The 22,959-nt window shown below is 33.1% G+C and overlaps 2 protein-coding genes across 2 annotated transcripts; both read right to left on the bottom strand.

Moving 5' to 3' along the window:
* Positions 1 to 812: 812 nt before the first annotated feature.
* LOC113392262 (sarcosine dehydrogenase, mitochondrial) lies at positions 813 to 11,135 on the bottom strand. Its single transcript, XM_026628604.2, has 16 exons — positions 10,940 to 11,135; positions 8,625 to 8,735; positions 8,256 to 8,398; positions 7,389 to 7,601; positions 7,186 to 7,309; positions 6,802 to 7,010; positions 6,199 to 6,382; positions 5,919 to 6,009; positions 4,514 to 4,766; positions 4,282 to 4,401; positions 3,667 to 3,809; positions 3,281 to 3,386; positions 2,665 to 2,813; positions 2,170 to 2,444; positions 1,600 to 1,766; positions 813 to 1,172 (listed from the first exon to the last, which is right to left on the bottom strand). The coding sequence occupies exons 1-16, from the start codon at positions 11,064 to 11,066 to the stop codon at positions 846 to 848; spliced, it is 2,742 nt and encodes a 913-aa protein (XP_026484389.2). The 5' UTR covers positions 11,067 to 11,135; the 3' UTR covers positions 813 to 845.
* Positions 11,136 to 13,101: 1,966 nt separating this feature from the next.
* Positions 13,102 to 21,787, bottom strand: LOC113392268 (myotubularin-related protein 2). Its single transcript, XM_026628611.2, has 13 exons — positions 21,509 to 21,787; positions 20,974 to 21,162; positions 20,185 to 20,259; positions 19,923 to 20,108; positions 19,550 to 19,765; positions 18,497 to 18,633; positions 17,580 to 17,705; positions 16,712 to 16,793; positions 15,714 to 15,884; positions 15,092 to 15,299; positions 14,431 to 14,648; positions 13,839 to 14,010; positions 13,102 to 13,375 (listed from the first exon to the last, which is right to left on the bottom strand). Exons 1-12 carry the CDS (start codon positions 21,632 to 21,634, stop codon positions 13,864 to 13,866), a joined length of 1,881 nt encoding a protein of 626 aa, XP_026484396.1. The 5' UTR covers positions 21,635 to 21,787; the 3' UTR covers positions 13,102 to 13,375; positions 13,839 to 13,863.
* Positions 21,788 to 22,959: the final 1,172 nt, after the last annotated feature.

Raw genomic sequence — 22,959 nt, 5'->3', positions numbered from 1 at the left:
AGTCCAATTGTTTAGAAATGAAACTGATAAGCATATTGTCAATGTCAAATCGTCAATGTCAATTGTTCTTTTTCTTTTAGAAATGGTTAAATACCATACAGCCTTCTGGCAGTTTTATTATTGTTTTGTACCATAATATTTTTACACGATAAATTAATTTGACGATACTCTTTAACTAAAAAAAATAAGATAACACTGTTTATTTAAATTTTATATTTATTCTGAATTGAATATAAAAGTTTCTACAGATTTTTAAACAATCGTCTTAAATCATTTTAAAGCTTTGAATGATTGCTATAGTACACTTATATCTATAAAAAAACATAGTATACTGCCATTACCGAATTATTACCATAATATTACAATTAATTCTGAGAACATCGTTTTTTTAAATATGTTTGAATAGTAATAGTGAAAGTAGTAATCAAATTGCACCATCTAAATAGTGACTATTAACAAAATATTCCTGAATATAATCCATCAGTCTCTCAGTACACAAAAGGAAATCAGTTTTTCAATTTGTTTTTAGGGGTTTTCTTTATAACTGATATACTGATCAAAGTTTTTTTTTGTATTTGTTTTTATTGTGAAGCATTAGTAGTATAATAATTTTAGGAGAGTAAAAATTAGTAAAAAAGTTATAAACGTTTCTAAATCTCATCTGTATGTCTTTGATTGGTTTTATTTTGTAGGTATCTATTATATTTGACAGTACATTAAAAGGCGATATAGGGCGGAAAACTCTGTAATATTTAAACAAGACAATAACTTAACAGGTTTAGTATAATAACAAAACAATAAAACAGAAACAGTTATAAGCTAAATATTTATTTAAACTGAGATCACTATTCACTACCACCTGCTCTCTCATTTTGGCCAGCGTGCGGTTCGTGCGTATTTTCATCCATGCCTAATTCTCCATAATTACCGAGAAGCCTTTGACCGGTTGGATCAAAAGGCGATCTTAAATGAAGATTTGCTTTATACTTCTTCCCCATAACTTCAATTTCGTAATTGCCTTCTTTTAAGTACTCTTTCGTGACCACTGCGCCTTTGTTGGTTATGTAACCAATTCCAATGGATTTATCAATGAAGAACCCATAATCTCCCCTCCGCACGTAACCGACGGATTCACCGTTTCTAAATATAGCTTCTTGACCGAATAATGCCACCTGAAATATGTTTAATATTTGTTCAATAAATATTAATATACTATTAATAAAAATATACCTAAACCAAACAATAAAACTTCATAATATGACTGGTCAGCTTGTTGTGGTTAGAATTACTGTCAAAAATGGTTTAAGGACGACTACGTGGAAATAAAAATATATCTGAATTTGAACACTGAAAACTATTAAAAATAATCTGAGGTAAAGAATTGACAGGGAAAAATTGTCAGTGGATCGCATGTCTGCAGATGAGACGAAATGCTTTTCAAAGTTATTAACTGACGGCACTTAAATAAATCTAAATTATTTATTGCAATGTTTATAACACTTATTAAATATATGGCTATAAGAGTTAATAAAACAAATAAAAATACTTGGAGGACCATAAACAATGGTTTATCATCTTAATTATTAAAACATACTTTACCTTATCATCGAGGGTTAAGAAAGCGTATTTCTTGGTCACTCCATTCTTTTTAGCTTTAGTGACAAATTCGTTGCCAATGTACTCGCCATCTTTACGACAGGTGAACCCCATATTTGATTCTATTGGATTGTCATCAGTTCTCAAATCAACGTTCCATAAATGAAAACCTAAATGAAAAATTAATAAATAATTATGTAAAGATAACAGAAAATGCGCTTACAATGAAGAATATAAGTTTATATTTTGAGAAATATATCCTACACAAAATTGTCAGAGCTTTCGAAGATTTCGAATAATCATACATATATTAATAATATACACGTCAAACATATAACTCAATAATTGTGAAGTTGCTTAAAGATAAAAGTAATATTGATTTTAAGAATATTCGACAATTTTCAAATATCTATTTTAAGTCCTTATTTTGTTTTATTTAATTTCAACTGCTAAGCCGTGTGGCAGGTACAGGATTAGCTTACGTACTTACTTTTCTATCTTTAATATACTTTATATATTATTTACTTATATGCCGTCTGTTTTTTTAAAGACTTCAATATTATTGATCTTTACCTTTTTCCGCGCTAAGAGATGTCAACGCCCTCCACCCAGCGTTCTTCAGACCCTTCGCCTTCCTCAAAGCCTTATAAACTTGCACGGCGTGGGAGGACGGAATGTGAAGTTCCCAGCCTAGCTCACCGGCCCAAGACACACGCAGAGCTCGACAAGTATAAGCCTTATTGTCTGGAGAATTAGGCGCATTCGACACTTTAATACTTCGGTGCGTATGTAAGGGGAAAGCGTCGTTTGAAAGACCAGCGTCAGTGTATCGTTGCAGAATGCGCTGGCTGTAATTTAAATGTTTATTAAAATATGAAGTTTATATTTCATATTTGAATTAATATCACGTTACTATCTGTATATAAACAATAGAACATAGTTCAGTATATTTTTCTCTTTTTTGAGAAAATACAAAGACAAGCCCGTTCAGAAGGATTTGTTCAAAAAAGGCGAAAAAGGTACACAACTGTTTTGTCTTTGTCTATTTATTTATAGACACTCAATTACCTGTCCGGGCCTTGTATACCTAAAATACAAATCTGTTTGCTGACGTCTGTCAAATTTGCTCTAAGTTTGTTTTTATGTATGATTCGGCGAAGAATTGATGCGGTGTGGTTTGCGCTGAAACCACTCGTCACAACGTAGTATCCGCGACCCTGAGAATATATCAACCATATTCAGTATATCTAAGAATATGTACGTACATAAATTCTTGAATAAAATTAAAAGTAAACGTATGCATTTTGAATTTAACTTACAGTTAATGTTGTCTCGTCTCTCTCAAAGGATTAAATTCATAACATAGGACTTTCTTATAAAGTATATAATTATCTACGTATTAAATATTAGCATATATTGTCACAGCCCGTCATAAATACATAGGGTACCATTGAAAATCAGCGTCGGGTTTTTGGAAACCAACTTGGAAGCTGAATGGTACACCTATTTAGGACACAATTACTATCATTGCTTACCCAAATTCGTTTTTTATATCTTCATTCCTATTTTGTTGTGTTTTTTAGTAGATTAAGTTACTACTTAGGTAATGAACAGTTTTTTTTTATATACTTTATAATTGTGCCGTGTCCTAAATAAACATTTCTTTCTTTCCATGTAAACTTACTTTAAATATAGGCTCATGTAATGCACCGCTGCCTCCGTCAAGAATGCTAACTGTTAAGTCCGCCTCTACGCCGCCTTTTTCATTCAGGAGTAGGGTGTAGACTAATCTAAAACATGAAAAAGAATGGATATAGGAATGTTTTCAAACTGCTCGTAGAAGCAATATGAATTAGACATAAACCTTTTTTATGATATGTACGGGAACGAGTTTATGGGCCTGATGTTAAGTGTTCATCAGTGCCCATAGACATGTAAACTGTAAGAAATATTAACCATTCCTTACATCGGCAATGCGCCAACAACCCTAGGATATAAGATGTTATAGCCCTTGTGCATTACTAAATGTAACTTCGTTATGGAGAGAGGAAATCGTTGGATAATAATTACCTTTCGGCTTTTCTTGATAGATCAGCTGTGAAGGCAAGTTCAGCGGTTCTTTGGGCGTCGGGTCCCGTCAAATAAAATTTCCCATAATATGACATGTTGAATAATGCAGCTGCATTTCTACAAGCCAAGGCCTCTGAACCTATCTAAAAAAACAATAGTAAATATTTATATATAATGTTATCCTTCTGCCCGATTTCTATCACGGCGTATATTCTAAATTCTTACAAATGTGCTTTTTAAGTAACTGCTAATAAAATTTCTAAACTTCGGGCTTGATTTGAATTTGTATATAGAAAAACATTTTTTTATTGTACAGCTTGCAACTTGAACCAAGGGCTTAGGGATCTGCAGCCTTATCAACTAGCTAGCTAGACCAACGAGACAAATATAATTAAATTTAGATAAAAAAAATATTGCAATTTCCTTTTTTATGTGATGTCGTTGTTCTTAAAATTTCGCCTTTATTCAACCTGATTACTGTTTCAATTCTAAATATATAATGACATCCACCATCTTATTTTATTTTGCCATGAATATTGGTGTGTATTACACCAATACAATAAACATACAATAAACAGTAGGCACTTTTATAAAATGAACAAAAATCATATTTACTATGTCATGATGTTTCGAAAAGCCAAACGTATAATCTCCTTTAAGAATGTCTTCGTATCGCTGATCCAAATTCCTAGGATATTCGTTGACACCGCCCCAATCGTATTGTTGAACTCGGATCTGAAATAAGTCCAAATAAACCAATACAATGACGCCAAATTTTAAGAAATATTTAATTTATCTAATATAAAATAAGCTTACGTCAGCTTACAAAATTCGTTGAATTTCATACCTTTTCGCCTGGCATAAAGAAACCAGGTCGTTCCCAGCCAGCACGCGCTTGCATCACCGCTCCGTCATCTATCAGTTCTTGGTGCAAAGCATCATGGCTGGCGTCTCGGCCGGCGAGGGGTTCATCGTTAGGGAACACTATACTATAGTTGCGGACATATGACTCATGACTGCTCTCCCGCACCCAATGAGCACGAGATAATTGGCCGGGCGTAAAACGGCATACGTCGAAGGAAAACATGTTGTAGTGTGGCCTGCAGCGTAAACAAATTTATAATTATAAAAAATAAATACATTAACATGCTCTTCGTTTTTATGAAATATAACACAAACTGGAGTATTATTATCTATAATTGCAGTAACAAATTAATTTCAAATAAGCAACAAGGTTTTTATAAGCGGTGTAAAAATATGAAACTTAAGATTTTACTTGAAATTGACGGACAGACCAATTTTCGTGAATTGGACAAAAACCTTATTAATTATTGCTTGGTTTTGTCCATCAAATGCTGAGCACAAAAGATTATTATTTTGACTATTTGTTCTTTTTTATAATTAGCCGTACTATGCGTATATGGGTTATGACGTTATAACCACTTCGAAACCCCGCCTGTTCAGTAGGCAACGATTTATTTTGTTTACGTGCGAAATCAATGATTCGTAAGGACTCATAAGAACAGCTTATAAACATGTATGACTGCAATTTTTGTTAAATACATTGACTATTCAAACATAAGAAAGTTCTTCTAAATAATTTTAACTAAAACATATGGGCTTCTGATTAATTTTTAAGAGCATATTTTGCGATAGTATGCTATCCTCTATTGTTGACATATTGGGTACTATACTTATTTGACTTTCTAATTATTAAGTTCACTGTGCAAAGTTTTGTTTGAAATATCATTATCCGCGTTGTACGCTTATGCATATTATTTTTTTTTTTATGAAAAAATCAGTGGGCTCGAGACCTGAAACATTACGTTTCGTTCTGTTTAAAATTCACTTCCGCACTGACTTTCTACTTATGTTTAATAACAACACGATAATATCATGTTTATAATTAATTTTATTTATCTAAGTATTTACAATATTACAAACAAATTAGCAATCTTAGAACGTCATCAACTAGGCCGTAAACATATGTTATAAAAGAAGAATACTGCGATAACCTTAAGGGTGAACCATACGTCCAAATCTACTAAATTTTCGCAGATAAGACAACACGATATTATTAATAGGTATCTAATTAATAGAATGTTGTAAGTATTCCTGTTATTCATACAAGAAAGTGTCGGTTTATAAGTTCATTAGATTTTTTGCAAGTAAATAATATCTTAAAAATTCTACAGCTGTTCCCATTTTACGGAGATTTTCAATAGAAGTAGAGCTGGACTTTACAAATTTACCTTCCACTGATGATCCATTCTGCTAGCTGTATGGCTGTACCGGCAGAAAACATCATTCCAGCCGAGTTATACCCGCAGTTGTGGTACAGTCCTAATAAATAAGGTATTTTTGTGTAATTAATAAATATTATATTTAGTATAAACTACTGACTTTATTGAAAATTCAACGTTTTATTATTTTCAAGAAAATTTATTAGAGACCAGAAACTACTTGAAAGTTATTTCTTGTTAATACAATTTTGAAAGTTAATAATATATAACACAGCAAAATGAAACTTACCAAAGACATTAGAATCTTCCCCGAGCAATGGTTTATGGTCTGGTGTGAATGATTCCGGGCCACATACTGTACTTTTAATACCAATTTTTCCTAACTTGGGACATAGTGAAGTAGCACTATTCATGTGTACACTAAACACATCCCAATCTAATTCATAAAGATGGAAATGTTGATGTTCTGGAACCTGATACATTTAATATAAGTAAATGGAAAGATGTGTAAAAACAGTACTATAAATAAATAATAATAAATAAATATTGGACAACATCACATACATTACTCTGATCCCAATGTAAGTAGCTAAAGCACTTGTGTTATGGAAAATCAGAAGTAACGACGATACCACAAACACCCAGATCCAAGACAACATAGAAAACGAATGAACTTTTTGTACATCGACTCGGCGGGGAGTCGAACCTCGGAGTGGCGTACCCATAAAAACCGGTGTACCGTAACCAGTATGAAAGCTCAAACGACAGAATATCAGCTATTCAATGTCAAAATGAATGTCTAAATTAATTGTGACGTGGCTATTTTCTAGCGATGTAAATCTGTAAATGCTTATGAAATAAAATGTAAGTATTTTTTAGAAAACAAACTAACCTGATCAAGCAAAATAGGATTTTTTTCGTATCCCCCAATGTTACAACTTTCGCCCTGTATCTTGAAATAAAGGTTAACATCATGGTCTCTAACATTTGGACAGCCACGGATTTCGGGTATGCCATCGGAAACAACGTAAGCATGTTTAAATGGTACTATTGGTAAAGAAGGTACACCAGCAAATCTTGCTATACGCGGGCCCCATACACCTGAAAATAAATGCTTTGAACTAATTACATGAGCCGAGGATGTTTTTAAATATATTATCTTACATAGGTCCTCAGTTAATGATGTCTTTATAATACGCAATAAAGGTATATAGCTACAGGCTAGGGGTATGTTTAACTTTTTTTATTGGAATTATTAAAAATCTCTAATGATCACCTCCGCAATTCACCACACATTTTGTTTTAATAAAACCTTTTTCAGTATGAACGCCAGTCACTTCTTTACTTCCAAGCAAATTATGGGCATAATGGACATCGATAACGGGACAATCTTCGTATATCTGTAAATATATAATTTATGAATAACTTAAAAGCATTAAAAAACAGCAAAAAAACATCGCTTTTTATTCAAACATGTACCTTCCCTCCGTTCTTGGATGCAACTTTAACAAGAGCATTGCAAACCATTGCTGGATCAATGGTTCCGTCTAGGGGTGAGTATAAAGCCATTTTGAAAACAGATGGGTCTAACAGTGGAAACAGTTTCTGGGCCTCATTTGGATCTAATATTTCACTTGGTATGCCCATTGATTTTCCTAAAGTATGTAACCTTAGATATTCTTCCGTACGCACCTAAAACAAAACATATTGATTATATTCTATTTGCAATCATATATGGAAACTTTATTTTTTATAAATATAGATTTATCAGATTATATTGAATCAAAGTTTTTAAAAATATAATTCAAGATCAAACGGTAATCATTTAACACATTTTGATGAAACTTTATCTCTTACTCTTAGGCCCGGCTTAACCTTAGCCGCTGGTCACAGTAGCTACCCAGAGTTACAGACTCTTCCACCGGAAAAAGTTATAAGATCTCATGAAAAACCAACTCAGTTATTTCATTTAGTATCTATGGAACAACTTTATCCTATTTTTTTCCTAATAGTACATATTAGTAGGCGGACTGGCCATTGCCTGTTCCATTTGCCAGTGGACACAAGTGAACAACATTTTCCTTAGACATTGGTACTTTAAAGGGTATATGAATCATTCCTCATAGCATCAATGCGCCACCAACCTGGGGATGTTGTTTCCCTTGGGCTGTAGTTACACTGAATAATTCACCCTTCAAATTGGAACACATCAATAATAAGTGAGTATATCACGAGTGGGTTAGTACCTACTCAAAAGGGCAAGGGCATACACAAATCTCTTAAACCTAGTTCTCTACTGTAAAACCAAGTTGCTTAAAATCAAATAAAGAATAATAATATGTTTACCCGACTCCGAGATATAAACATTCCACCATTGTTTATCCATCCCGCGTAATCTCCGGTCTCTTTTTCTAATGAATTGTATACTTCTCTAGAATCTTGTAGCAACCTAACCTCCAAGTCGCTTGGTCGAAGCGACCATACTAAACCTAAAATATATATAAATTGTAAATGAAATATTTAAACATACATCAAAATATATATATATATGTATATGAGAGGTACAATTACATTTACGATCTCTATATCTTTTGAATGAACATTTGTTTAGCTTTCATTAAGTTTTAGTTTTTTAAATATTTATATAGTTGTTTGTTGTTTTAGCATGTGTTCTGAATAGCGATTAATTAAATATATTACAAAAAAATAACATACCCGCTGTATGCCATGTCGTTCCACTGGTTAACTTATTCCTTTCCAGTAATACCGCATTTACACCTCTCTTTGTTAGTTGGTATAGTGTATTACACCCAGCAATTCCACCCCCTAAAATGTTATCCGGAATTTAGTATAGTGTTCTTGACTCTAGGACCTCGAGATCCGTAGTCGTATAAGCTATATAGCGATTGAGTCAAAAGAGGCCCGGCTTAACCTTAGCCGCTGCTGTAGTAGCTGTCCAGAGTTACAGACCCTTGCCTCGGAAATCACGTAAAGTCGTTGGTTCTACGCCATGTCTAACTCGTGTCATTTCTAATTGATATCCAATTGGATTACGACACTGAGGGTGTAAAGAGTGCATCTGTGTTTGCAAAAAAACTTGTGCTCTCTCTTGCGTAATAAGCTAGTCCTCGAGTCTGTCCTTAAATTTGGTAAGAAGGATTTTACAGTATAATTCCGCGATATTCCTATTTATACCAGACAGCATAAGATTAGACTTATTCAAAATCCTAACAACGACTAAAGTGAATTAAAAAAAAACAATTCAAAAAGACTGAAATGACCGCTAATTCCTCGTCAAATGGAATGATGACGAAGCTATGAAGAATACTCTGTCTATCCTTCTCCCTAAAATGAGTTTTCTTATTTACTTTATTGCATATGCAGTACATGCATTTACACATCATAAAATAAATAATTAAAATATTTAAAAGACACATAACCAAGTAAGTCTCCACATATTATCATAAAAACAAAGAAGCAGACGCGGTTTAAAATTATAAACGAATGCAATTCGAAGAATTTATCTGAACCAAAAAAACTAATTAAAACAAAAGTATTCTGTTAATAACTACCTCGACTTCACTTTTTTCATTTATCGAATATAAAACTCGACATGTTTTGGGAAGACTACACTACCGTAAACCATTTTGTAGCGGGTGCTTCGCTGCAGTCTATGAGAGGTCACTGACCGTAATAGTTAAGGATAGTAATAATATAAATACCTGCTAGAAAATTTCTATATAAAACATCTCGTTTATAATAATAAATATTTTGAATCTATGACGTGAGATGAGATATTCCCATTAATTTGAATAAAGTTCCCATGTCTAACATGTTCTTTGTTCAATTATAATTATTATTGCAAAATAATGATGTATCCCTGAACTTATTTTGATAACAACTGTCAGGTCGACGTTTACTGTTTACTATTTATTAATTAGTGGTTACGCACGTGTAGTAATAACATTTGAGTTGTGACGAAGATTACAACGGTTGTAAGAATCTACATATACCTGGAAAGTATGTTATAGATACCTATTGACAAAAGCAAAGTCCGTTATAGGTAGCGGTCAGAGTTGATTTTATATGACCTCTGGTCTAGATCGCTTGACCGGTTATTAGCATTAAGTGTTATTTATTTATGTTTAAAGTCTACCATCATATTGGGTAGTTTACGTATCTACCAAGTACTTAATCTTTCTGATATCGTTCAGTTGATAGAATAGGTGATGTGTCAAGGAATAGCAAATTAGATGATACGTCATTTCAGTCATTAGCGAAGCTGATTACGCCAAAATTCTGACCAATCACATATTATGTATGTCTTTCTGTGGAAAAGCATGGAGTTGTTATATAGCATACTGTATTACATTGGTTTTATATTTAGCGGGGCTCTATACACAATACATACAAATCCTTTTATTATTATATATATAATGTAATTTCTTCTACGTCATTAAAAATATCGTAAAACGCAATTGATGTTTTATATACATTTATAAGCGAAATACCACTGACAGACAGATCACGAGATCTCCGAAATCTTCGATTTACTTGAAATTTTGCATAGTTCTCTTTTCGCGATGTAGACTCACTGGTGCGTCAATAGTGTGCGAACCAAATAAAACCAAAACAGCTTTACTTATTTTCCGAGGCACAAAAATGTCCATCTTCCAAAAGCTTTTATTTTTTGATTAACCTGACCCGAGATTTGAACTTCTAAGATTAGATGGTTGCCCCAATTAAGCTTTTTTCTTAAACGTATACAGGCAGAGTTGATGGTAAGTAGTCACTACCGTCCATACACATTGGCAATGTTAGAAATATTAAGCATTCCTTACATCACCAATGCAGCGCCAACCATGGGTACTATGATGTTATGTCCCTTGCGCCTAGAGTTACACCGATCTGCGGCGACCTCATCATAATAGGTATTTTTGATGAATCGTTTTTTAAGTTGATAAACTTATTGCCTTTGAATAAACATATTTGTTATCAAGCGTATTTCATCACTTCTAAATTGTACTTACCAATAACGACTACGTCAGCTGAAGTGACCAATTCCTTGCTTGTCGAAAATAATCTTTCATTTTTATGTACTTTTAAATAATTTTTGGCTTTGTATCTGATACATTTATCTCTAATGACTTTGAACATATTTAAATAAAAATATTTGTATCACAGTGATGTAAGCTCTTCTGCAGTAAAGCGGCAAATAACAGCAAGATGAAATAAACAGAGATAAACGTCGTCAAAATATTATCATATACAAGCTAAAGTTCAATCACCATATATTTATTATCAAATAATTTATTACACAGAGAAAAGAATCAGTTGGCAGATTATAGCGACCTTTGAAATTTATATTAATTATTTTGAACATTACGTATTTTTAGAATTGTAAACACAAGTTCACAGTTCAAGCCTTCCAAACACCAAGTTGCTGAGAATTTCAATATAGATTTCAAATAGATAAATAAAAAAAATTCAATGTTTTTTATTGGATAGACCCAATATTAAATCCAGGAGCTTGGAATCTGTAGCCGTATAATATAGCCATTAGTAGGGCCCATGGGGGTTGGGGCGGCTTAAGTGGGATTCCTACCCACTAAAACCATTGCCGTGGCCGTTCTCAGCACGGAGCGAAAAACCCAGACCCCAACTCGCTAGTGCGTACAGCAGCAAGGGGCCATCCCGGCTGCCGTCCTCCTCAGGATCGTCTGAAATAGGAAACGTGAGGCCCCCACCTCACGCGTCCACGGTCCCAGAGTCAAGTCCTATCTTTTAAGCTCCGGAGGTCGGTGCTGTGGGCGAGCCAAGACGCCGAGTTGCTCTCTTCCCTGCGGAGCATCATCGACACGATTGCTCGCTTTGATCTGCCTCTCCGTGTTCCACGCGAGGCACGCCTCCAGCGTGTGACTCTGTGGTCACACCGTCGTCGCTTCATTTTTCACTAACGTAGAGTAACCACGTTCATTTATAAGAAATAAAAACAATTAAGTTATAGTACCAAAATTCATATCGATTTGTCACACAGTATTTATAGATAGATATCCAAAAAATATATATTTCTTTCCTTTGGTGTATCAACATATTAAACATACGATGGTAGGCTAACCTGTGTTAAGAGGCTCACTGCTGTTAAGAGGCCTGTTAAAGATCTATGGATACACATGTGGCTGAATGTTATCCGACAGACTGAGGTTTCTTCACGATATTTTTATTTAAATTATAAATTCACTAAGCACACGAGTACTCAGTGGTGCTTTGTCTGAATCAGGTGTGTTATAAATCACGTGTAACTCGGTCTAGCCTCATACACATTTTTTTATTTATTACGATTTTAAGCGGAAATAATTTTGTACTGATTTTTTTTTATAGTTTATAAGCGTTGAAGATAAAATTATAAACCTAGCTACAAAACGGTCGTGTGGCAATAATAATTTCTTACATTGACCTATTTACCTACAGCAAGAGGCTTAAACATTTTAGATACATATTATGTAAATTTGAACATATTGCGAAGTAGTAAATCAACAGTATTTGTATTGGATATATTATGTAATTCTACTTATTAGTGAAATTAGTGTTTCTATGTCCCTATCGACTTTATACCCATGTATTAATGCTCATACAACAACTAAACAATTACAAACTGAAGTGTCTCGTTACCACAATATGATTAAAATCTACCTATTAGGTAGTTTATTTTTGAATTTATCATTAAATAGTTTTAGGAATTAGTAAAAAGTAATAAAATATTCTATATGCAAATGTCATTGTATTTAAGACTATGTATGAATAGAGTTAAGAGTGTTTATGATGGATTAGCCGTTTTCACGAAACATATTAAAGGGATTGTGAGCCAAATATTTATCAGCTACTTAAAAAAAATACTGTACAAAAGATAACTCTCAATTTAATAGAATCTATTGAAAAAACAAATCATACATAAACATTACGGATATTTGAAAAAAAATAATTAAAAATGCATGTTATCAAAAATTTCTAGTAAAAATTTGGACTACAAGTTTTGACGATAAAATTAATCAAGAAATCGTAAGCACCGTTAATGTTTACGGTGACAATCGATTTTAATATTTAACTCGATATACTATAAAACTTGATTTTTGATATTTTAGCTGTGTGTATATACCATTTACATTTTAATACAAAAATAAAAATTCAACACATTATTAAAAGCTATAATATTTATTTATAATTGAAGAACAATCTTAATCATTTTATGCACTTAGAAACATTAATTTTACATTGATTTCAAAAATAACATATAAAATAAACAAGTCTTTAAAATAATAATATTAATAATTTGTTGTTATTTAATACTAGCTCGGCTATTTAAATGGTCTTATCAGATAAATTTAATACTAATTTAATATGTTTTATTATAAGAATGTATTCTAGAGGCAGCTTTCTGGATTTCAGAAAATGTGAAAAGGTTAAATCTGTAACAAAAATATTTATATATATAAACACAGGATTGTATGTATAATAAATGCATATTATAAGGTAAGATTTTAAACTTTCCTAGCCCAAAAAAGAAAAACAATGACGAAACATTTTTGTGATTTTTTTTCCTAAAGTATGAAGCCGGGATGGATTTATATAAAAAAATATGTTGGTGTAATTGATTGAGGATACTAGGGTTGTCCAACACCATTGGACCGAACATCATGAAAATTAGCTAATCAGTAGATCTCCCATATAAAATATATTAATTTTTACAGCGTTGATAAAAAAGCTATTGGATTTTTCTGACAAGAAATTCTCAGTGGCATTCCAAAGTCTGGTAGCACATAAGCCTTTGGTGATGTACATACCTAAACTTTTCCAGTCGTAATTTGCTGTATATATTATACGCGGGAGAAGAGTACGAGAATAGGAAATGCACACGATGCGCTAACTAACTGTATACTCAGTCGGGAGTCGGGCGCTAGGCGTGGTGCGGGCTGGCGACGCGCGGCGGCGTGAGGCCGCGCCGCAGCTGGCGCGCCGCGTGGTCGCCCGCCGCCGCGCCCGCCGCCGCCTCCAGCTGCGCGCGCAGCGCCACCAGCTCGCGCGTGCGCTGGTAGATGGGGTCCTGGCGATTGCACGGCCACATCGAAACGATTCACAACAACTATATAGGGTTCGTGATTATATTATTTCACCATAAATCTCTTATATCGATATAAATGATTTGGCAATAATTATATCAGCCGTAAATTTTGTCGTGACGACAAATGATAATACCGAATACCATGCACGTGATTAAGTTAAATATTTTTTATTGTATTAAGACAAAATCCGGCCAAATAGGCTACCTCGGTGAAATGGTCACCTATAGTTGACAACGAAAAATAAAATTATGCCTCGCACTGGCAACTTAAAAATATAATATCACTGCATATTACTGTTTTACTGTAGAATATTAGATCATAGTTTGGTACCATCCCACATAAACTTGCACAAAGCCGTACTATGTAGTACACATATATGTCCTACTTATACAAAGATATACCTGTTGCCGCATGGTTGGATTCCATCTACAGTACAGCGCTTTCCAAAGTTTGATGATTCTCAGTGACGCAACCGGAACTAACACCATCTGTGGCCTCGAGTACTGTGACGGAGGTGTATTTGGACTGAACGATGAGGGACCCCAGTACAATGGATTCAGGTATAGATTTTGACGACTGTTGATGTAAGACCATAGTGATACAGTCTTTGTTTTCACTTCTAAAAAGATAAGAAATTTATACATTAGTATGAGTTTATAAATAAATAATATTTATATAGTTTGACGTTAATATTACCATCTGAACAAAAGAATGAAACGTACATGTACACAGCATAAAACTGAACTCAATGAGTCTCGAAAATTATTAATTTGTGAAAATAAGTGCATACACTTAAAATGTTTATCAGGGGAGGAAAATGACAAACCTTACTTGGACTCGCACTAATACGCAATAAATGAAGTAAGAAAACGAATCTATACAAACATTATAAATGCGGAAGTAACTCTGTCTGTCTGTTACTCTCTCACGGCCAAACTACTAAATCAAATTTGATGAAATTTGATATGAAGCAAGGAAGGAGACATCAAATTTGATTGTGCCTTACACCTGACGACCAAAACCTGAAACGACAACTTGTAACATATAAATAAAAACACTCACCTTCCCTATACCTCTCTCGCTCGGTGTTGAAGAGGAAAGTCCCGAAGCGACACGAGTAGAGATGATCGACGATGGTGATGAGCAGGCGCTCGGTGAACTCGAAGGCGGTCGGGAACTGCTGCTGCAGCTGCCACACGCAGTCCACCCACTGCACGAACACGGGCGAGCGGTCCGCGTCCGAGTGCCGCTCGTCGCCGTGCCCGATGCGCTGCAACATCACATCCTCGTCTGATGTATCTCAGGTTAGGGCGGTGTGTGAGTTACATGGGAGTGATCTGACTGGATTGCTGGTGTTGCTGGATTGGGAACTAATCCATTATAGCTAACATATTATAGTAGAGGAGCATTATTTTTGCTCGGTTGCTTTGCTTGACAATAATAATCGACGTCAGTGCTTGAGAGGAGACGGCTCTTCTCTACTCTGATAATATTATAATAATATTTTGTTAAAGTCCAGGCATTTGCGTACAAACACAAATGCATTCTCTAGTCCTTCAATCTTATAACCCAATTTTCGTCGCGACCAGAGCGACAAATCAAGAGCAATGACTTTACCAGCTTTGAAACAAGCATGAATCGAATAACTTATAAGGCACTATTCTTAAATAGAAGTTCTACTCACAAGTTGAAATTTATGGCCAAAAGATAGCCATTCCTTTTCAATGAGCACTTGGAAGCCTCTCAGCGTCCGGTAGTAAGGGTCTAACATGAGCATGGCCAGCGCTGTCAGCTGCGCGGTCCGGTCCCAGCCATCTGAACAGTGCACTAGGACTGACGTTTTGTGGTTCTCCACCTAAAATTTAAAAATATAAATATTTCATTATTTATGTTTACTTTTTATAAAAGAAATATATAAATTACATATTACTTTGAAGGGTGAAGTTATCCAGTATAATTGGATCTCATATGTCTGTACTCCGGGGACAAAACATATTAGAACCTAAAGGTAACATTACTTGCCCATCTGATGTATCGCTGATATGAAAAAGTGAGATCTAACATCTCACGCTTATGACTTATTAAACTTTAATAAACAAGGTTTTTTTATGAATAAATATACATATATTATATATGCAAAGGCTATATTTGAAGAAAAACACGATATAGCATTTTCCCATTTGTACTGAACCAATTTACCTAGAGCTAGATGTTAGCTTTGGATAGATTAGATTCAAAGTCTCTCAATTACTTGTACCATCTCCGAATATAAGTTGAATTATTTATTTTGACAACTTTATATAATATTATTTTGATATCAATGATAATATGTATTTTCATTATTCCGTTTATGTCAATTATTTTTAAATGATAAATATATTCTATAACAAAGTTACCACGTTGTTATAATTTTTTTTTATTAGAAACATCCACAAACAGCCGAGCCATAAACAAACAGCCAAAATTCGCCAAAAAACTTTAATAAAATCAAATATTTTGAGGACATGGAAAAAAAAACGAATTGAAAACTAATTGCATTCATTGAGTTTAGAAGTGCAAGAACCTTGATTATTTTTCCAACTAAAAATACCCTGCAACGATGACTAACGCGCAAAAGGTCAGCGCGTAAACAATTATATCACGACAGAGAATAGCAACTGAACAGAATAATATTTCCATTACCTTATCAACAATGCGGACCGCTCCCGCCAATATGCATTTGATATGTTTCAGCCAGCAACTTGCTTCGATACCGCTGAACCACCTAAACAAAATATTATAGAAAAATATTTATATGATAAGATAAATTTATTCTAATATTATCTATATGCGATATAGCGGAAGTAACTCTGTTTGTCTGTCGCCCTTCAACTGAACTGAATTTGATGAAATTTGATAGGAAGCAACCTAGAACCGTAGCGAAGGGCATAGGCTAATTTTTTATGCCTAATATCTCATACCCCTAAAACTCGAACGAAGCCGCTAAACTAGTCTCAACTAGTTACATATAAATAGTACAATGAACAATTTAATCTTTATCATTGTTATTAAAAATTATCACGTATTTATTTATTTATATTGTATACACAGGATATTCATACCCACAATTTATTATTAATTTATGATTTTCAATCGTTTCAAATATATTTCGCAGTAAATAAGGTTAAATTAACATAACAATACTTAGACAGTTTGAGGTAATATCTGTAACATATATATATATATATATATATATATAAAGTTAATAGTTTGACACTATTTGTTTATAGTGACAATAGACTGATTATACAAATGCAAAAGTCACTCTATTGGTTACCTCTTCACGCTTAAAAGGCTGAACCGATTTAGATGAAATTTAGTATGGAGATAGTTTGAGTCACGGGGCTACTTTTTTAATCCACCCTTCGAGGGGGTAAAGAAGGGGTGGTTTGTGTGCTATGGGTAAAGTTTTACAAATTTTGCACAGATAAAACCACAGATACAGCTAATGGGTACTTAATATTTGTTTTAAAGAGGATATGTTTAACTAGACAACTTATTTTATTCTCACCTTGTCTGATCAATTTGTGGAAAGCAAAGTTCTTTAAGCTTCCTCAAGCTCTCCCTCATCACGTGAATGTTGTGTATGTCGAGAAATACAAGTTCTGCATTCTGATACGCGTCCTCTGATTCATATCTGAAATAAATATATCGCCTACATTAATTCAAATAATAATGATCAACGCATCTTTAACTCTATCTCTCTTCTCGTCTATTCATTATCTTCTACTAAACTGCACATGGTTGGTGATTTTCACCATTATTTAGAAAAAAAAAACAAATAGATTTTTACTTTAAAAGACCTTCGTATTTCATGTGCTAATAGTAGATAAAAATATACTCTATTCCAACCATAACAGGAAAAAAGTCAAATAAACAACATTTGACAGCAAATTGACGCGATATCATTGGTTGAGAGCTTGATTAATCCATGATATTCACTATGGATTTGCGAAAAACTGGCGTTTTGAACGTCGACGAAACTGTTATCGGAAGTAAAATTAAAGTAGATATAATTAGTTAAGTGTAATAGTGTTGTATTAAAATTAAAGGTCATATTAATCATAAACTCTTAGTAGCGCACAATATAATTATTAACAAATCGCATGAATTACGTAAATCTAAGGTTTGTTTATCTTTTTGCCTACTTCCATTGGAATAGGGTATAATTATTTGTTGAAATTATTTATAAAGACATTAATTGATATCTCAGGCATGTTCTATTTCTTGTTTTGTTTTTAAAACACCAAGTGCCAAGCCAAACATCATGAGTATTTCTCATTGAATTCCTAAACACATCCACCAACCCATATTGTTGCAGAATGGTGGATTAATCTCTAAATCACTGTCTTTGACAGGAATGATAGGCGTAGTAATGGGACATTTACAGGCTATTAATTTATATATTAGTAAAGAATATATACAAACCCGCCGCCTTTAGCCTTGTTAGCGATTGCATTCGCACTTGGCCTTGCATCCATAATAAATAATTTATGCGCCTGCGCATTGGCGTCCATAATCAATTGGATGTATCTTTCATCTTCTCTACTACGTTTACCGCTCACCTAAAAAAAATAAAGTAAAAGTAAAAGTAAAGTAAAATAAGCGTAAGAAACGTGGGCGCGATCGAGAAAATACAATGCGATGAGAAAATACAATCAAATTAAAAATAGACTAATAAAAAGAAATTACACATAAAATATCATTAATTTTTATTCTACAAAAACTATTTAAAATATTTAATTTAGAGTCCGAACCACTTTCGGCCGATACCGGCTGAAGTTTTGGATGAAGCCGATAGTTTCGAGTAAGCGCTGAAATTGAACGAACTGTAACTATTGCACTATGACGCAATGGGAGACACAATGCGCGGGGTCTGGAGTAACGCTTAATTGCTATCCGGACGCCATCACCGGTAGAAAATAATAATTAATAATAATTAAAAGTACTTGAGAAGGCTAAGTACAAATATTCTGTAGCAAACTGCACTGCACGATCCTATGATATTATGTTAAATGCTTCTAACTCCTTGTTGCTAAAACACTGATTTATAATTATATGGAATCTTATAATTACTTTATTTTTTATTTGCTTGTTCAGTTTCACACTAGGTAAGACAAACTGACACATATGATCCTTAAATTATATTTATGTTAGTAAACATATTTTTTATAAAATATTTTTTTTGTAAAATATAAAATATATTTACATTATGACAAGTTGCAAGGTAGTTTAACCATCTCGTTAAGTTTTATGTATACAGTCACCATAAACTTACAATAAGACAACCTATTCTTAATTACTATTAGCCAATCTTGAACTTAATTTCATAGTGTTTAACTAAAAATGTTAGTTTCGGCCGAAGATTTTGGCAATAACCACTCGGCTTTGGTATCGGCTTCTATCAGAAATCGAACTACATACATTCTAAAACTTAATTCAAACGCTAAACTTAACAATCGAATAGTTAGTTCACCTTACCCCAACAAGAGGCTGACTACATCTAGTGATAGTGGCTTGTGAGCTCGGATGTATCCAAGCTAACACTGGAATACGCCCCCTGGAACGGAACGCCGCTACCGACCGAAGCAAGTCATCGTTAGCAGCGGTTGGTACTGCCCATACTGCTGGATAACTGTCGCATATCTCATACTTGTCATTTATACGAGTTATGCGCCACATATCATTGTTGACGCCCTGAAAATTATACATAATGTAAATAGGTCTTATATCCAATATTGAATTTCAATAAACATATTCGCTAATAATTATACTAAGTCTGTAGCCTTTATGCTAGCCGAATTAAAGAGTCCCACAGATAAAACATAAATCTATACAATGACAATAATCTTACCATTCTTCTCAATTCGGCAATTGGTTCATACACATTCCATCCATCCTCTGGAAAACTCTCTGAATAACTATATGCGAATATCGGTTGTCTGTGCGATAGAGGAAATGCAAGTTGCTGCAATTTCTCAAATATTCCACGACGAGAGTGGTTCTCTTGTTTGTGCGCAAAACGTAAATTACGCATATCCTGTGGAATAGGACATATTCATTCACTATTCTATTGTAAGATTCGTATGAATTATTTTATTTAATTAGATACATACTTTACAAAATACTTCAATACCATATGAATTTTCACCTTTCGATGACGCTCCACCTACTTTTTCAATACGAGAAACCTGCATTGAAACAAATAAATTGTATGTATAGAAAATGTGGGTAAACTTTTTTAATGGTTTTCTTAATTTTATGCATTATTATCATCATTATTATATTGGTATATATATATATATATATATATATACATAGGTATAATTATAATAAATAATGTAAGTACAAAGTGATCTTATTTTTTATGTATCTATTGTACCAATTTTGTAAAATGAATGTAACAAAGTACTTTGTTTATTCAAATAATCTGATATTGTCAATATAACTACTGAAAAGATGGTGTGATCTTTGGATATTGCATGTCTTCTTCTTGTAAATCTCTTTATTGTACACTAATTCTCATAAAAGCAGTCAGGCTTCAGTTCAAATCGAAGATTCAATCAACTTTTGAAATACTGAGAGGAGAATAAATCAATAAAGTAGACAAAAAGAAAAGTACTTAAGTATAAAAAACAAAAATATAACCAGAGATTGGATTGTGTAACTGTACATTAGCTTTCTAAATTTGTTTTTTCTTTTCCAAGAATGAAAGGAAACAAAAGTGTTATGTCAGAAGAAATTTTTCCATGTATATCAACTAACTAACATACAATAGTGCATCATAGTAAAGAGGGTACTATACTTTATAAAAGAGGTTTTGGGGCCGCTGTGGGATTTATTAAATCTGTAATTTAACTTTAATGTAGTTTGTCATGATAAATCATTAATATAAGATTACTTACAACTCCCAGGGGTACACTAAGTGTGGTCTGCAGCGATGTTGGCTCTGTAGGCCTGAAGTGCAGCTGGTAATTTGTAACTTTTAGGACACCCCGGGATGGACCACTGTATGGACACAGGTACGTCACATCTCTTGCCACACCCATCACTTTTTCTCCATCCAACAACTGTATGTCTCCTAAGACATGAGTCTGAAATATCACAATTTATAAAATTCATTTTGTTCATAAACTTTCATATCAAGACATCATTATTGAAAAACATATATGTACAAGCCTTTAAAAGCTCATTTTGCTCTCTGTGGCTAAGTATGCGATTCACAAATAAACAAATATGAATTGCGCGGTTTTTACTCATCGTTAATCGTATTTAAATAGTTTATAGTATAACTACACAATATTCTGAGTAGTTAGTGAACACTTAACAATTGATGATCGGGCATTAAGCCCTACACATATTATTTTAAAGCTTCTGAAAATAGGTGCGCAACAGTTATAAAATTCAATAAGCATAAATTAATCCTTTTAGGAAACTTACGGAATCTTGTCCGTGTTTAGAATTCAATGAACTTGATTTGGAGTCCGAATCCAATGAATCAGAACTAGCATTTTTAGAAAGAGAAAAATCTGAATTTAACAGTTCTGAACTGTTGTGTTTATCCATGACTTTCTTAAGTATTTAGAATATTCATACAACGTGATCGGATGCTGAGAAAATATGTTTACACTGTCATTAGTAATTTATACAAAAATAGTATCAAATATGATAAATATAACGATGACAGCAGACATTAGAAAATTATATATGATAACTATGACATTTACTACAAATTATGAATTGACAACTTATAAAAAGTGCTGCCACATCAAATAAATACATAATATCGTTATATATAAAGTTAGGCTTAGAGTATATAATAAACAAAGTTTCAGTTCAGCTATATGCTTCTTCACATTCAAATAAATGAATATTTAATGAAATATGATTTTATGTTGGATTATTTATAAAAAATGAATTGCATTAAAACGTTATAGATTAAGAATTTGTTACTAAAATTCAGTTAGATTAAATAATTTTCCAACAAATATGAACATGAAGTATCTAACTTAAATCCACGATTATGTGCCCTGCTTTTTGGTCCCAATCGCTACAGTGTAAGTGAGCAATGTAAGCTGATAGACTTTTGCTATGCGCATAATAAATGAGCACACTAACTTAAATAACAGAAAAGAGTCACAGTCAACTGGAAGTATGCTCTACTACATATTCCCGATTCCAAATAATGATGATATTTATTCTATATTATGTACAGTTTAAGTCAACTGCCTTGCTAACTGGCTGAAACGTTTCTAAAATATATGTAATATATACAAAAAAAATTTTTTAACCCTAACTAGGCTAACCAAATCTAGGCACTAGACCAATGAAGCGCGTAAATACATATTTAGGAAAAATTGTAACTCTAATATAATTAAAACGAATGTAATCTCAATGCCTATGATTAATTTATATCATGACTGTATTATTAACTTAAACATAGTATTTTTTGTGTTAATTATTATATTTAAACTGTATTATGCATCAGAGAAAGTAAGTTATTGATCTGATAAATTTACGATTTAACGATTTAACAGTTCGTACATGCTACCATAGTAACGATGCTGAGTATATTACATGATAAGAAACACCATAACTTAGTTTATAGTTTGGGATCAACATGATTCCAGTAGGTGTAAGTCAAAGTACTTATTTCGCTTATAACAGTACAAAAAGCATAGAAAAAGAAAGAAAGCTAAAGGCGGAAAATTTTGAATGGAATTTAAATCATCCACAAACACTCGCACAAATATGTATTCAAAAATTAAGTGCAAATTGGATAGGTAACTTACAATATTTACTTATTTCGTTTTTGCATTTTTATAAACTAATGTTTGAAATTTCTCAAGGTTCGCCAAAACGGAAAGATTTCATAGCAAAAGACAGAGAAT

This window comes from Vanessa tameamea, chromosome 5 (genome assembly GCF_037043105.1).
Source record: "Vanessa tameamea isolate UH-Manoa-2023 chromosome 5, ilVanTame1 primary haplotype, whole genome shotgun sequence".
In the NCBI taxonomy this organism is placed as follows: Eukaryota; Metazoa; Arthropoda; class Insecta; order Lepidoptera; family Nymphalidae; genus Vanessa; species Vanessa tameamea.
Note: the sequence above shows the minus strand (reverse complement) of the source record. Positions and strands in the feature narration are given on the sequence as shown.

What these genes read in the sequence shown, in the direction of transcription:
- LOC113392262 (XM_026628604.2), bottom strand. Translation starts at nt 11,066, where the DNA reads ATGTTCAAAGTCATTAGAGATAAATGTATCAGATACAAAGCCAAAAAT. An exon ending in AGCTGACGTAGTCGTTATTG is followed by an intron (nt 8,736 to 10,939) that starts GTAAGTACAATT and finishes ATAACATTTTAG; the next exon opens with GGGGTGGAATTGCTGGGTGT. An exon ending in TGTTTATATCTCGGAGTCGG is followed by an intron (nt 7,602 to 8,255) that starts GTAAACATATTA and finishes GTTTTGTTTTAG; the next exon opens with GTGCGTACGGAAGAATATCT.
- LOC113392268 (XM_026628611.2), bottom strand. Translation starts at nt 21,634, where the DNA reads ATGGATAAACACAACAGTTCAGAACTGTTAAATTCAGATTTTTCTCTT. An exon ending in GCGAGAGAGGTATAGGGAAG is followed by an intron (nt 14,649 to 15,091) that starts GTGAGTGTTTTT and finishes TTATCTTTTTAG; the next exon opens with AAGTGAAAACAAAGACTGTA. An exon ending in ATCCAACCATGCGGCAACAG is followed by an intron (nt 14,011 to 14,430) that starts GTATATCTTTGT and finishes TGCAATCGCCAG; the next exon opens with GACCCCATCTACCAGCGCAC.